The 14,921-nt window shown below is 58.0% G+C and overlaps 1 protein-coding gene across 3 annotated transcripts in view; it reads left to right on the top strand.

The window, feature by feature from the left end:
* The window catches only part of CARM1 (coactivator associated arginine methyltransferase 1), a 41,923-nt gene that overhangs the window by 7,988 nt on the left and 19,014 nt on the right, over positions 1-14,921 (top strand). The window contains exon 1 of one of the 3 annotated variants that reach the window (XM_055082894.1): positions 5,137-5,281. The exons of the other annotated variants lie outside the window; for them this stretch is intronic. Within the exon in view, the coding sequence (XP_054938869.1) occupies positions 5,224-5,281 (58 nt within the window). The 5' untranslated portion in view covers positions 5,137-5,223. Of the gene's footprint in view, positions 1-5,136; positions 5,282-14,921 lie in introns of those variants that run through there. 3 annotated transcript variants of the gene reach the window in all.

The raw sequence follows: 14,921 nt of genomic DNA, 5'->3' as shown, positions 1-14,921 counted from the left end.
TTGTTTCCTTTCTTTTTCTTGCTTTTTTTTTTTTTTTATTTGCAGTACGCGGGCCTCTCACTGTTGTGGCCTGTCCCGTTGCGGAGCACAGGCTCGGAACGCGCAGCGGCCATGAGCCATGGCTCATGGGCCCAGCCACTCCGCGGCATGTGGGATCTTCCCGACCGGGGCACGAACCGCCGTCCCCTGCATCGGCAGGCGGACTCTCAACCACTGCGCCACCAGGGAAGCCCCCTTTCTTTCTTTTTTTTTTTCTTTAAATTTTATTTTTGGCTGTATTGGGTCTTTGTTGCTGTGCGCAGGCTTTCTCTAGTTGCGGTGAGCGAGGGCTACTCTTCGTTGTGGTGCACGGGCTTCTCAGTGCAGTGGCTTCTCTTGTTGTGGAGCATGGGCTCAAGGCATGGAGGCTCAGCAGTTGTGGCTCACGGGCTCTAGAGCGCAGGCTCAGTAGTTGTGGTGCACTGGTTTAGTTGCTCCGCGGGATGTGGGATCTGTGCGGTGGTTTGTTTCTTAAAGTAGAGAGGCATTTCTCTGAACCCAGGTTTCCATCGGGGGTGGGAAAATGTTTCTTTCCCTTAGCCCACACCCTTCTTCGTCCCTCATCCCTTTCTCTAGGCGGCTGAGTTTGAGCCCCGTGGAGCTGGGGGCTGTTACCCCAGTCCAAGTTGACCTGGCTTCCAGTCCTGAGCCCCACCCACTGCCCACCTCCGAAGCCCCTCCCCTTCCTCACCTCTCCCTGCACCTGTGTAGCCCACAGGCCCTCACTGGCAATTTGGAAGTCTAAAAGGTATGAAAACCTAACTTCTTACTCATTTGACAGCAAGCTCTAACCTGACCCAAACTGGGGCACAATGCCCCCCTGAGCTGCCATGTGGGGCTCTCTGTAATCTCTGGGTATCCAGTTTAGAATGACTGTTCCCGCTTTTGGCTGCAAGACTGTGCTTGGTTCTGGACGTTTCCTATAGTTTGCTGGGGATAATCCACGTTATCTGAACCTTGTTAGCTTTTTTCAGATCTGAAGAGTTTGTAATCTGAAACACACTGGGCTGCACGTGTTTCAGGCAGGGACTAAGGGCCTGGCGCGGTACCCCCGTTGGGGTTGTTTGGGCCCATACGTGAGATCACAGGTGGAAAGTGGCCGGCGCCGTGAGCAGCACCTGGCAGCAAGTGCAGGCATTAGGTGTGGGGGCCTGCATGAGGTGGCGTGCAGGGCCTTTTGGCAGAAGAAGGAGTGTGGTGTGAACTCAGGTGATTCTGTGGTGCCTTCTGGGACCTGGTCATGTCTAGCAGAATGGGGGAGGCAAGAGAACTCTTGGCGGCAGGCGAGTCTCCTTTCCTGGGGAGCCTGAGGAGGCACCTGAGGAGGTGGTGAGTTTGCCAGGACATCGGGAGAAATACGCATCCCAGATGGGGGGAGGGGGGGGTTGGAGGGCCAGACCTGGGCCAGACTCGGCTGCTCCCATGGAGAGTGGAGGCTGGGAGGGGCTTCAGGCAGCTCAGAGCTGAGACTCTGAACCCAAAGTCCTTGGATGGCCCCTGGGAGGGGGGTGTCCCATGATCCCTTGAAATTATATGCCGCTTGCATAAGGGTAGAGGAACAAGAGTCCATGGCTGGGACCTCAGAGGAGCCTCTCCAGAGGCAACACTTCTAAAATGCCTATTAGGTCTGTGTGCTCCTGGTAAACTGTGGCAGTGACGCTGCGGTTGGTTCTCTGTGCATTTTTCGGGGGAAGAGGCTCCCTTGCTTTTGATCCTCCTCAGAGGGATCTGTGACCCGAGAAAGGCTGACAGCCACTGAGGACAGCAGCAGACTGGGGAGTGAAGTGGATGCCCCTGGCTTGTAAGGGATGGTCAGTGGGAGAAGCGGTGTGTGTGTGCGTGTGCGTGCGCCGCGTGTGCGTGCGTGCACGCGTGCGTGTGTGTGTGTGTGTGTGTGTGTGTGTGTGTGTGTGTCCTGTCCTCAGACAGGGGGAGTGACTTTGAAAGGCAGGAATGCCAAGGGCAGGTCACTGGATTTCAGGAGGGGCAGCCCCATCCGAGGGCTGGGGTGGGGGAGGGAACCCAGGCAGATGGCAGGTCTGGGGAAGGCTGGGTGGTGAGTGGGAGAGCGACCCAGGACAGCAGGGCCTACCAGCAGTTCTCTGAAAATGGGGAGACCTGAACTTTCATTCTTTCAACCAGAGACGTATTCAGAGTGGACTTGCTGTCGCATTGTGGTCGTTACCATTTGTCTAACTTTAAACAGCAAAACTTTACTGAGCATCCATTGTGTGCCAGGTACTGTTTTAGGAGCTGGGGTTAAGCACGTGGGCCCACACTTGTGGGTCTTGGGCTGTGTGTGTGTGACAGGCATTAAGTCAGCAGTCACCCGCTAGTGGTCAGCGCCTTGGAGGAGGTAAAATGTACTGAGGCTTGAGAGTGCTGGGGGAGGGGCTGCTCAACGTGAGGGGAGGAAAGGGTTGGTCACAGATGGTCCCTGCTCAGAACGGGGCATTAACGCCACCAGGAGAAACGCAGGTGAGGCAGCGCCTCACCATCGGCGTGACTGCTCTGTGCCTCAGTTTCCTCGGCTGTAAAACGGGAATCTTGGTAGCATCTACCTTGGAGGGTTGTTATGAGTTGTGAGCTAATAGAAGTAAAGTGCTTAAAATAGTGTCTGCTACTCAGCAGGCAGGAAGAGCTGCTGGGGAGTGAGCCTGTGAGCCCACATGGCCAAGGACAGCCAGGGGCCTGTGTGGCTGGATCAGGGCGAGTAGTGGGAGGGCCGGGCCCCAGCAAGGGGCTTGGCGTTTATTCCCAGAGTGTTGGGGAGGGAAGCGACACCTGTGGTTGTGTCTGGGCTCAAGCCCAGTTCTGTCCCCTGTCCTTTCCTGGCAGGGTGATCCTGGGCGAATGACTCAGCCTCCCAGATCTCAGCTTCCTTGTCGGTGGGGATGTTCCACTGTGGCTTGGCTGGTGGCAGGTGATCACCTGTGCCCGGACTGTAGGCACACTCTAGTTTCGGGGAGCAGAGAAAAGGCGGAGGAAGAACCCCTCTCGCTGTTGCGGTGGGGAAGTGGCCCAGGAGCCAGTCTGGAGAGAATGGGGCAGGAGGCCACCAGCCGGAGAGAGTTGAGGTGGGAAGGAGGCAAGTCCCGGGGGCAGGGGCAGTGGCTCAGCTGGGGTCTGCTGTATCTCTGGGTCAGTCCTGCTCTCCTGGGTCCCTGCCTCTCGGCCAGGCCACGGGACAGGCCTTCTTTGCATTCTTGGGTTGGAATGCCCGCCCTTCTCCCTCCTGGTCTGCAGCAGTCCTCTCCAGAGTCAGAAGCAGCTGGAGGTCATGATTAGCATAGGCTGTGGAGCCTTATCTGACTTGACCTTGTGACCCTGGCCAAGTGACCCTAGTTCTCGCTCGTTTCTTCCTGGAGCCTGGAGAGTGGTCTTGGGGGCTGGTATTAGCCCCGCACACACAGCAGGTGAATGACATGGTGTAAGATATCATTGGTCTCCTAAACCTGCTGTGTGGTCTGGAAGAGGTGATCGTGAAACCCTCAGACAGGTACAGGAGGAGCTGGGAAGGGCACAAGGTGGTGGCCTTGGAGATCCCGCCCAAGCCCCTCCAGGTCCCGAATGACTCACTTTGCGCGTTCACCCTCTTGTTTGCTCACTTCCGGGACTTGCTTGGGAAGCTTCAGGATTCGGGGTCCCAGGAACAGTGCAGGGCGGGGCTGTTGGCACCCTTTACATCTGCCCGGAGAAACCATGGCACTTGCCCTGACGCTCGTTATGCTACACGGCTCCAACTTTTGGCTTAAGAATCCCGAGTCCCTGACTTCTCCCACACCCACCCCTTTTGTTCCCTGAAAACCAGTTCTGTGAAGGAAGTTGAGACCAGGCTTCACCCAGGCCTGCAGGGGTTGGATATGGAGGCTCTGTGGCCCTCATGCGTCTCCTCTGGTGGTTATTCTTTAGATCACTTACTTTAATTGTTGTTTAATCAACACACACAGACGCCTGGGCCTTAGGTGCACTTGACAGTGTGTGCACCCATGTAACCGCCACCCAAAGCCAGACCTAGAACTTGTCCCCCAGCCTCTGGGTGGGTTTTGTTTGGTCAGGTGGGTCTGTCCCCTGACGCCAGGCAGCGCATACTTGAAAACAGGTCCAGACTGGTGGGGTGGGGCAGGGGGGCCGGGGGGGGTGTGCTCTGTCTCCTACCAACCCCCATTCCTTGCGTAGTGAGAGGAGAACCCCTTTGCTTCCCTCTTTTTGTCTGTCTCTTTCAATTGATTCATCGCCCACAGCTTCGGTAAGAGCGGGTCTGAGCTGTTTTCTTTTAAGATTGTTTGGCGGATTTGCTCCCCCGCGAATTGTGTTCCCGTGGCTGGGGTTCCTTTTGGCTGGATGTGTTACTCGTGTAACGGTTTTGTGTGTAGAAACCTGCTTGACAACACAGGAACTCGTGAGATTCTGGCGGGGTCGGCCGCAGGGACCCTGGCAGATCAGTGCTCTAATGAAAAAGGGATGCTCCTTTAATCCCCCCACAGGGGGCACGTGAGTAAATACAATCAAAGGCAGACTGGGGGGCGTCCTGCAGACCCAAGAGGGACATTCCAGGAGCTTGCCACATTCTTCCCTGAGCTGGAGGGGAAAGCAGAGGCAGGCTGGGGCTCCCGGACTTCTGTTGTGTGTCCTGGAGGTCCCCTCCGCAGAGCCTGGCTGTGGTCTGAGCCCTCTGTGTGACCGGAGGTTGGCGTCCCTAGTGATGGATGAGCCCTGGGTGGGGGATGCTGATGGGTCACATGGCCTTGACTCCCTTCCACCACCACGCCACCCCTGTGCCCTGCGTATTGCCGCTTTGAGGCCCTACCGTGGCTGACATGGGCTGAGCCCAAACATGTGGCGGGCGGGCGCCGTGCCAGCCACTTTATGTTCATTGACTTGCCTTCGCCGTCAGAACAGCCCCTTGGAAAGCCACCGGAGCCACAGCCCATCCCCGTTTCATAAGGGAGGAAACTGAGGCACTCAGTGGTGGGCGGCAGTCGGATGCCAACCCAGCTTTGGCCCTGACGACTCGACTCAGCCCTGCCACCCCTCGGTCGCAGGTGAGGAGTCAATGCCGTAAAGGAGACGTTGCACCTGGCCGTGGTGGTCTCTGTCCTGTGTCGGGGCAGTGGCCCCGGTGGATTCTTCTGGAGCCCGAAGCCAGTCTTTCCTCATTCCTGCCTCGCTGCCGATTCCGTCATGGCGTCAGGCAGCCTCTGTCCCCTCTCGCCTGGGCCACATCTGGAGTCAACATCTGGTGAGGCAGCCTTGGGTGGGCGGGAAGGGGCCCTCCTACCTCACACATCCTGTTCTCTGAGGCCGGAGGCGGGGCTGGAGGGGCTCCCGGAGCCCCAGGGGTCTGGCGGAGGCCCTTCCGGCAGCCGTGAGGCCCCAGGACATCCTGTTTCACCTTTTTCTTTGTCGCTGGGCCCTCCACTGGGACTGCAAGTGGGCCTCAGCCCCCTCAGCTGGTTTCCTCCATCGCTCCGCTGCCGAGGCTGCCTCTGCCCCATCCTCCGGCCTCTTCCGGTTTGGCCTCCCTGGAGCCACCCTGATCTGAGTGTTGAGGCCCCTCAGCTGGCCAGAGGAGGGACACGTTTGAGTTCCCCAGACACCGACTGGCTCAGCTGCCTATGCTGGCGCAGCAGGAGCCAGAGTGTGGCGCGCACCAGCCGCTCTGAGGGGGTCCTGCTGCTGCCTTGACAGAGCTCGCCCGCCCACCCACCTCCGTCCTCACGGAGCACTGCCAGCCCAGCTCCTGCTGGCACAGGTGGGGGCCGCCCTCAGTGATCGCTCCCAGCCCTAGGAGGCAGGCTCCATCGGGCTCAGGGGGATGGTGCCTGCCAGCCATGGTCAACCAGCCAGGCCTGGCTCTGCCCGGGCCCAGGGCCCATGTCCTTCCCAGGGCCCTGAGCGTGGTCCCCACAGCCCCCCAGGGCCAACTCTCCTCCCAGAGGCTGGGATGGGGTTCGGCTCTCTTTCATGAGCTGCTGAGTCCCCAGGCTGAGCCGCTCCCAGCATGTCAGTTCTCTGTGCCTTGGTTTCCCCTCTTGAAAGTGAGTTAAGTGTGCCCAGGCAGGTGGGTGGGAGCATTAGCTGAGCTACTGCACTGCGTTAGGTGTTTGCCTGGTACCACGCATGGCAACAGCTTCAAAGTCATGGCCGGAGAAGAAAGGCCTGGCAGAGGAGGCTGACAGCCCAGCGCATGGAGTGAGGGCCTGGGCTGCTGGTTTAGTTGCCTCCACCCCCCGCCCCCTGCCCCCAGTTATCCGCTAAGCCCCCATGCTTTCAGGGGCCAAGGAACAGGCGCACATCTGCTGTTCCTTTTGTAGCTCACAAAGCCCAGGGCTGCAGGCTGATTAGCATGGAGGGGGCAGACATTTGCATGTAATGGCTCCCGCCCAGTCGGAGCCCCTAGTATTCTTTTCAGAAAAGCCAAGCCCTTTCTTTGGTCCTTCTTCTCTTGGGGTTGCCCTTCCGCACACCCCACAGTTAGACTTATCTTTGGGCCCCTCCAGACCAGGCCTGCAGGACCAGAGCCTCCAACCCCTTAAAGGCAGATATCGCCCCCCAGCCCCCATGGACCAGCCCTTTGAGAGGAGTCCCTGCTGACACCCCCTCCCCGGCCCCTGACCCCCTGAAGCCAGAGCTGACTTAGGAGGTTTGGGTGTCTCCAGTGTGGGCCCTCTTCTCCAGCCTGTGGTCAGCCCCACTGGAAGGTGGGGAGAGGTGACAAGGGGCAGGCCAGCAGAGGTGGGTGGCTATTATATTGTGAAATATTTTCAAAGAATGAAGGATAATACAGCAAACACCAAGAGCAGTCACTGCCACCTTAAGAGATAAAACGTTGCCCATAGAGCAAAGGGCCCCCTATCTTGTCTCCTCCCAGGGAGGTAACCTCCTGTTCAGCCAACACCGGTGGTCAGCCTTCATAAGAGGCCACTTTGACGTGGCCTAAAGACCCAACCTGGCACCTTTGAAACCTACAATCAAGACTTTTCCAGTCACGGTATGAAGCTGGTGCCTCTCAGCCTCGGCCAGATGGCCGCTCTGGGTCTGAGTGGCCTGCACCAAGCCTGGCTGGGTGCCCAGTCGGGCTGGTCCAGTGGCCAGATGCCTGGTCTGGGCCCGGTGTGGCCTTGTGTCCAGAATTCTCTCTGGGATTCCTTCTCTCCAATCTTTGCGTCTGGTCAGAGTGCCATGGGGATGTGGAGCCCCGAGGTGGATGTTTCGTGCTCAGAACCCCTGCTATGTGCCTGTGGGGCCGGGGCTGCGCACAGGGTGTGTTGGTCCTCATGACGGTGCTGAGCGATGCATTATTGTTTTATTTTTCTAGACCTGAAAGGTGGGGGGGTGGAGCCCCAGGTGGCAGAGCCCAGATTCAAGGCTGGCTCTAACGGAATCCAAAGCTGGAGTTCTGGGATCTGCGCGTGCAGTGTGGGCTCCCTGGCGGGGGGAGAGGGGCTACCCTGGGCTTCAGGAAACCCAAGTCTCTAGCGGCCCCGGGCACCCCAGCCTGGCCCCGCCTGCTGCTTCTCCTCCATCACACCCACTAAGGGGGTGGGTTGGGTGCAGGCCTGTGCCAGGCAAGACAGTCACCGGCTGAGAAGCCGGTGTCCTCCATCCTCCAGCTCTAGTGGTCACCTGGGTCACAGGACCTGAGGCTGCAGAGGAGGGATCAGAGCCATTCCCGCTACCCTCCCCCCACCAGCAGGGTCTGGCCTGCTCACTTCCGAGAGGGCCCAGGCGACTTGAGTGGGCACCAGGCCTCCCCCGCTGTCACGACTGCCTTTTGTCTGCTTATCCTTCAGGAACGTGGTAGAAATTCAAACTGCTCAGGAGGGTGTATGTAACATGAAAAGTCCGTCTCTTCGTCCTGCCTGATCCTGGCCTGGCCCCCGCGCTGCTGCTCGTCTTCTGGCGCGCCCTTGCCGCACAGTGTTTCGGGCTTGCGTGCACACATCTCCCCAGGAACCCGCTGGGCTCAAGGTTCTGCAGGTTTAAACCATGGGAGAGGGGGGTGCCTCCCTTCCAGAGGCAGCCCCTGCAGTCATTTCGTGGTGTTTCTTTCTAGACAAGCCCCAGGCAGGCGGTGCGCCTGGCCCCTCCCACTCCCTGGCTCCACCTCCCCTTTTTTTTTTTTTTTTTTTTTTTTGTGGTACGCGGGCCTCTCACTGTTGTGGCCTCTCCCGTTGCGGAGCACAGGCTTGGGACGCGCAGGCCCAGCGGCCATGGCTCACGGGCCTAGCTGCTCCGCGGCATGTGGGATCTTCCCGGACCGGGGCACGAACCCGTGTCCCCTGCATCGGCAGGCAGACTCTCAACCACTGCGCCACCAGGGAAGCCCCCCCTACTCATTTTTGCACCTGTGGTGTGTGTGTATTTTACACCATCTGCCCCTAACAGTGCGGCTTGGTCATCTTAACATGTCAGCATCTACAGATAGAAATCTATGTCTTTCCATTGGCTGTACCTTCTTTCACTCATTCAGTGGCTCTTTAGGTTTTCTGCTGCTTTGGACAGTGCTGTATCTAGGTGTATCTTTGCAGACATTTAGAAGTAGAACTGTAGGATAAGGCCCCACAAGGGGACTTCTGGGTCAGAAGTCTTTGACAGAGATGCCCAGATGGGGGCTGGCCCAGTGCACCGGGGTGCTTGGGGGAGGGGTTGGGATTCACCCAGGACAGGGCCAGGCCAGAGAAGCCCAGAGTGACCTCATGGTCCTCAAATACCCCAGGGCTGGGCAGTGTGGCGGCAGCTGCTCGGAGCGTCTGCGAGGACAGCACTGGAGCAGCCGGCTTAGGTTACAGCCAGAGAGGGAGGCCAAGCCGGGCTAGGATTCCCCGGGGTGGGATTCTCTTCCGAGACCGTAACCATGGCTGCTCCTGATTATGAAGTGCATAGGACACTTACTAATGCCTCCCTTATCTCATGGAATCCTCACTGCAGGGAGGGTTTTATCCTCACTTTATCCCCATTGCACAATGGGGCTCCTGAGGTTCAGGGTGAAGGGGCCCTCCAAGTGGGCTGTGTCCTCTCACCCTGCAGGCTGTGCCACGATCACCTTTGGACAGGTGAGGAAACTGAGGCCCGCAGTCACATCTGGAGGGCGGCGCGGTTGACCCTGAACCCAGGTCTCCCTGGATGCCCATTCATTTTGACCACTGCCCTCTTGGTCTTCCCTGCTGCGGAAGCGGGGCAGTGGGGCCTGGTGCCTCTGGAAGACGGGAGGCCCTTTGAGGAAGGCGAGCCCTGCATCCCCTGGAGCCTGGCTCGGCTTGGATGTCACCGCCTAGGCAGCCTGTCATCTGTATTGCACAGGGCGTCGTGTGTATCAGACCCCCGAGTCCCTCCAGCCCCTCTTACCTGGCCTTCTCACTGGTGTCGCCTGCCTCCCTGTGGTGCCCGGGAGCATGGGAAGGCAGGGCCTGGCTGGCTTGTTCACTGCGGTGCCCTCGTGCCCATGCTTGGCACCGAGCAGGCTGCAGGCCGAGCCACCCAGTGAGCCGACGGCCCCGAGCAGAGGGTGGGCCGAGGAGGGCACCCTGATTTCTCCATGCCTCGTCCTCCTCTTCACCCGACTCTCCTCTTTCCTGTGGAATATTTTCCTCTGGAAGGTGAACAGCCTGTGTTTTATTTGGCAGTAGGAGGTGATTTAATAAAAGACCTCACATATGGACAGGCGTCCCCCACCCCCAAGTCTGCCAAGGTAAATCGCTTTAATTATGCCTTGCTTGTGGCTGTAATAGTTTTTCTGCTAGAAAGGCAAGGACTTGAAATGTGGCCCTTTTTTGTGTTGGTTGCTTTTCTTTTCCCCCTGAGCTGGTGGCTGCTCTCCCGTCTTGCCCTCCACCTCTCTGTTGTCCAAGAGGCAAAGAGCTGCTCTCATCTCACACGAGGATGGAAGGTTCTACGGGAGGAGAGAGCTTGACTCCAGGCATTTATCTCCATTCCACTGGGTCCCTCTGACACAGGTCTGTCCAGCCTGAAGGGCTCAAGGACCCCCTGCTTGTTCCAGAGCAAAGGGGAAGGGGAAAGAGGGCAGAGGTTACCATGGGGCTGCCCGGTGCCCAGCGTCTTCCAGTAGTTAAGTGGCCTTCCCCAGGCCACACATGCCCTCGGCCTGGGCAGGTGGACCCCCATTCTGGCTGCCTCCTGCATGTAGGGAAGGGGCCCAGTCTCCCTGACCCCAGGCCCTGGGGTGGGGGCCGTGCAGGTCAGCCTCCCCAGGTGCTGGGCTGGGCACTGGGCCAGCCACGTGCGGAGCCCTGGATTCAATAAGGAGTCAGCCTGCGATCAGGGCTCGTCCAGGAAGTGCTGGACAACCTTCCTGGTCTTCCTCCACCTGGAGGAGGTGACAGGGATGCAGGGGAAGAGAGGCAGGGTGCCAGGGAGGGTCTGCGGAGCCACGGAGGCTGGAGAGAAGGCCTTCTGCCCATGGTCCGGAGGGTGGTGAGGTCAGCGTGGCTTGACGGGGCGGTGGAGGGGCTGTGTCGAGGTCGTCCATGTTAGCAGGGGCTCACGAACCCCGTAAGGAGTTTGGACTTGTTCCAGAAGGCTCTGGGGAACCACTGAGGGGTGCAAGCAGGGGAGAGACCACAGCAAATCAGCCGCGTTAGATGCCGTGACTGGGACATGACTGGAGGCTCAGCACGTCCCCCGGGTCGTCTGGTCAGGGTCCCTGAGAGAGGATGCCTACCCCTCCCTGAGGCCGCCAGCTCTTTTGAGGCCCTCCTGGGTGCCGGGCCCTGCTTTGGGCCCAGGATTGAGGGTGGGGAGCAGGGTGTTGCCTTCAGGCCTGGGACCGGGGAGCCCCTGTGCCTCAGTGTCTGCCAGATTCTGCGGCCCTGGGTCCCACGGTGCTGTCCAGGGAACCGACAGGGAGGGACATCGGGTGGCGCTGTGCCGGGTGGGGGCAGGCAGCCTGTCCCCGGCAGCTGCCTTCCAGCCCTGGCCCTCTCGCAGCACGGGGTCCCTCTGGGTACTGCCCGTGGCTCTGGGGGAGCCAGACTTCTGAGCCACAGGTCCACCGGGACCTCTCTCACCTCCTCCACAGCCTTCCTACAAATCGCCTGTCTTGCCTGGGAGCCTCTGCAACCTCTCTGGGCTGCAGCCAGGAAGTCCCAGTCGCCCCCATTCTCCCTGCTGGGCCCCTGCAAGGAAAAACACTGCTCCTGTGTGTGTCCCCTGCTCTCAGTACTCACACTGAACACTTCTGGTCACCAGGTGTTGGGCGGGTGTCCCCACACACCAAGCAATTCTCCAACACCAGCCGGCTGTCTGACAATTCAACTCAATTCTGAAACTGTCTACCTGGAGGTAGTGTCAGATCCCACAGGTTGAGGGCTCAGTCCTACGAGACTGTACACACCCCACTTCGGATGCCAGTCGCAAGTTCAGGTTGAGTCATCTGTGCTTCTGATCAACCTGCTATAAATCAGAGGTTCCTAGGACCTCTTCCTCAGGTTCGATCAGTTTGCTCCAGCAGAACTCAGGAAAACAGTTTACTGACTAGATGACTGGATTATATAAAAAGATGCAACTCAGGAACAGCCAGATGGAAGAGCTGAATAGAGCGCGGTGTGTGGGAAGCAGTGCAGGGCTTCCGTGCCCTTTTCGGGGGTGCCAACCTCCCAGCACCTCCACGTGCTCACCAACCGGGAAGCTCTCCTGAACCCTGTCCTTTTGGGGTTTTTTTGGAGGCTGAGGAGGGGGGACTGAAAGTTCCAACCCTCTAATTACTTGGTTGGTCCCCACATGGCTTTCTAAGTTCTATATCCTGGGGTGGTTGAAGGGGGCTTCACATGAATCGTAAAAGACACCTTTATCGCTCTTATCACTTGGGAAACTCCAAGAGTTTTAGGAGCTCTGTGCCAGGAACAGGGACCAAATACATATGTATTATAGATCACCGTATTACCACCCCCCCTTCCTCTCTGCTTTCCCACGTGCTGTTTCCTCTCGCTGGAGCATTTGTTCCCAATCTCTTTCCCTGGCTGGTCAGGTACCATCTCGAGCCTCCCACAGTGCCCCTGTGCCCCTGGCCTCAGTGCCCATCACCTGGGGATCCTCGTCACTCTGGCCGCCCGGCTCTCCTTACCCCCTCTGGGATGGGTAGGGTGTCTCCTCTCACGCCACTGCCGGGTTAGTAATAAAGTTTTATTGGCACATAGCCATGTTCCTTGACATATTTTCTGCGGTGGAGTTGAGTCACAGTAGCAGAGATTAAATGGCCTGAAAAGCTGAAAGTATCTATTTTCTGGTCCTTTACAGATAGAAGCCCAGAGAGGTGGTGCACACACTGGCTAGGAGCACAGACCTGGAGCCAGTCAGCTCAGCCCCTCGCCCTGTGACCTTGAGCGAGATACCTAACCTGCCTGAGCCCCCTTTTCTCATCGGAGCCAGGGGGGTGGTAGCAGTAGATACAGGGGTGCTGTGAGGGGTCCGTGGATAGCGCAGGAACAGAGCGTGGCACCTGGGAAGTTATTACTCACAGTCTGACCGCCCAGCCCCATCGCGGTCTCAGCAGGGTGTGAGTGGGTGGGTGCTGGGCCGCGCTGCCTGTGGAAGCTCGGTGTTTGTGACTTGGCTGTTCAGGGCCTGCAGCCCCCTTTGTGGTCGCTGCCAGTTAGAGCGACAAGGCAGTCTGCCGGCCCCTCTCCTGCTTCCTGTCCCCACCTCTCCGGGCCGCGTGCATGCAACAGCCCCCGAATGTGCCGGCTGGTGTGACCAGGGTGGCGCTTTCTGGCTTCGTTTCTGGAGGCAGGGCACAGGGACCAGTTCTGCCTCTTGCACCGCTTGCCCACTGCTGGGTCCGGGCCCTGTGGGCTCCGGGCCCCTTTCCTGGGGGGAGAAGCCCTCTCCCAGGAACCCCTCCCCCGGGGCCCAAGAGGCAGGCTGCACCACCTGGCTGGGATAGGCCCAGCGCCACCACCTCTGTCCACTGTCCTGGGGGCCCCTCCCAGTGTGGGGGGGGGACGACGATCGACCAAAGGTGCGGAGCCCTGCCCACTGGGGACTGGGGCGCTGAGCGTGGCCATGGGAAGGGGCTGGGGAGGGGAGGTCCTTGACTGCCAGTCCGAGAGCTTGGACTTCTCCTGAGGCTTTAAAAGAGGTAGGAGCCTGATCTGGCTTTAAAAAAAATTTTTTTTGGTTTGTCAGATATTTACCTAGCATCCCCTGTGTGCCAGGGACTGGCCTGTGGGTGTGTAGCTGTGACTTATACAAAATGCTGGCACCATGGGCTTTGGTGGTCCCACCTGTGATGGGACAGCTCAGGTTGCCCTTAGCCCTGGCTTCCCTGGCCCGAGCCTCTGGATGCGGCCAAGCTTCCCTTAGCCACAGGTCCTTGTGGTCGCCTGCCTGGCGCCAGGTTGCAGGGGCTGCCTAGGGCAGCTGGTCGGGTTGCCAGGCTGCTTTGTAAACAGGCCCTCCCTGGTCTGCTCACTGCCACACAGGAGTAGCTGACAGATCGGCTTTATTTTCTGCCCCAGGAGTGGGCATGGGTACCACGTCAAGGTTTCGGGTCCCTTCCTGAGACCCATTTATAGCTGGACTTGGGAGCACCTTGTCTTGGGTCCCCTGTGGGTGCAGGATGGCTGTGAGCCTGGGGCTGGCCTCCCAATCCGCTCCTCCCTCCTGCCCGCTGTCAGGAGGCTGCCTGTGCCCTGCTCCCCCCTCCCTCCAGGAGGTGGCACCTGGCTCCAGAGGTGTGAGGTCATCTGGCAGAAACCCAGGCTGTGGCCCCAGGAGCCTCCTCCAGGCTGTGGCCCAGGCTTAGGGCTCAGACCAAACAAGGGGACAGCAAGGGGCCCAGCGGACACCCGTAGGCCCTTCATATCCAGATTCACCCATTGGGAACATTTTTCTTTTTCTATTGAGATAAAATTCACATAGCATAAAACAGTTGAGTGGCACTTAGTGCACTCACAGTATCAGGTAACCATCACCTCTATTTCCAAAATATTTTCATCATCCAAAGAGAAAACCTTGTTTCCATTAAGCAGTCATTCCCCATTCTCCCACCCTCAGCCCCTGGTAACCACGAATTTTGCTTTCAGTCTCTATGAATTTACTGGTTCTGGATGTTCCATTTAAATGGGATCATATACCTGTGAGCTTTTATGTCTGGCTTCTGTCACTCAGCGTAACGTTTCTGAGGCTCATCCGTGGGTTGGGACTTCATTTCTTTTTATGGCTGAGTGATATTCCATTGTATGGATGGACCACATTTTTTTTTATCCAGTCATCAGTTGAGGGACATCTGAGTTGTTTCTACTTTTTGGCTGTTTTTTTTTGTTTGTTTGTTTGTTTTTTGCAGTACGCAGGCTTCTCACTGTTGTGGCCTCTCCCGTTGCGGAGCACAGGCTCCAGACACGCAGGCTCAGCGGCCATGGCTCATGGGCCCAGCCGCTCCGCGGCATGTGGGATCCTCCCGGACCGGGGCACGAACCCGTGTCCCCTGCATCGGCAGGCGGACTCTCAACCACTGCACCACCAGGGAAACCCCCTTTTTGGCTGTTTTGAATAGTAACACTTTGAATATTTGTATCAAGTATTCATTTGAATATCAGCTTTCAATTATTTGGGGTATATACCTACGAGTGGGATCGCTGAGTCAGATGGTAATTCTGTGCGGCTGTACCATTTTAAGTTCCCACCAGCAGGGTCTAAGGGATTCATTTTCTCGCCAACACGTGTTATTTCCCCCTTTTTTGTTTAAAATTACAGCCGTCCTGCTGGGTGTGCATGGTATCTAATTGTGGTTTTGAGTTGCAGGTCCCTAATGACTAATGATGACGTGTACCTTTTCACATGCCGGTCATTTGTATACCTTTGGAGAAACATCTCTTCAAGTCCTTTGCCCGTTTTTGAATTGGGTTATATTTTTGTTGTTA

Source organism: Physeter macrocephalus, unplaced genomic scaffold (genome assembly GCF_002837175.3).
Source record: "Physeter macrocephalus isolate SW-GA unplaced genomic scaffold, ASM283717v5 random_359, whole genome shotgun sequence".
Taxonomy (NCBI): Eukaryota; Metazoa; Chordata; class Mammalia; order Artiodactyla; family Physeteridae; genus Physeter; species Physeter macrocephalus.
Note: the sequence above shows the minus strand (reverse complement) of the source record. Positions and strands in the feature narration are given on the sequence as shown.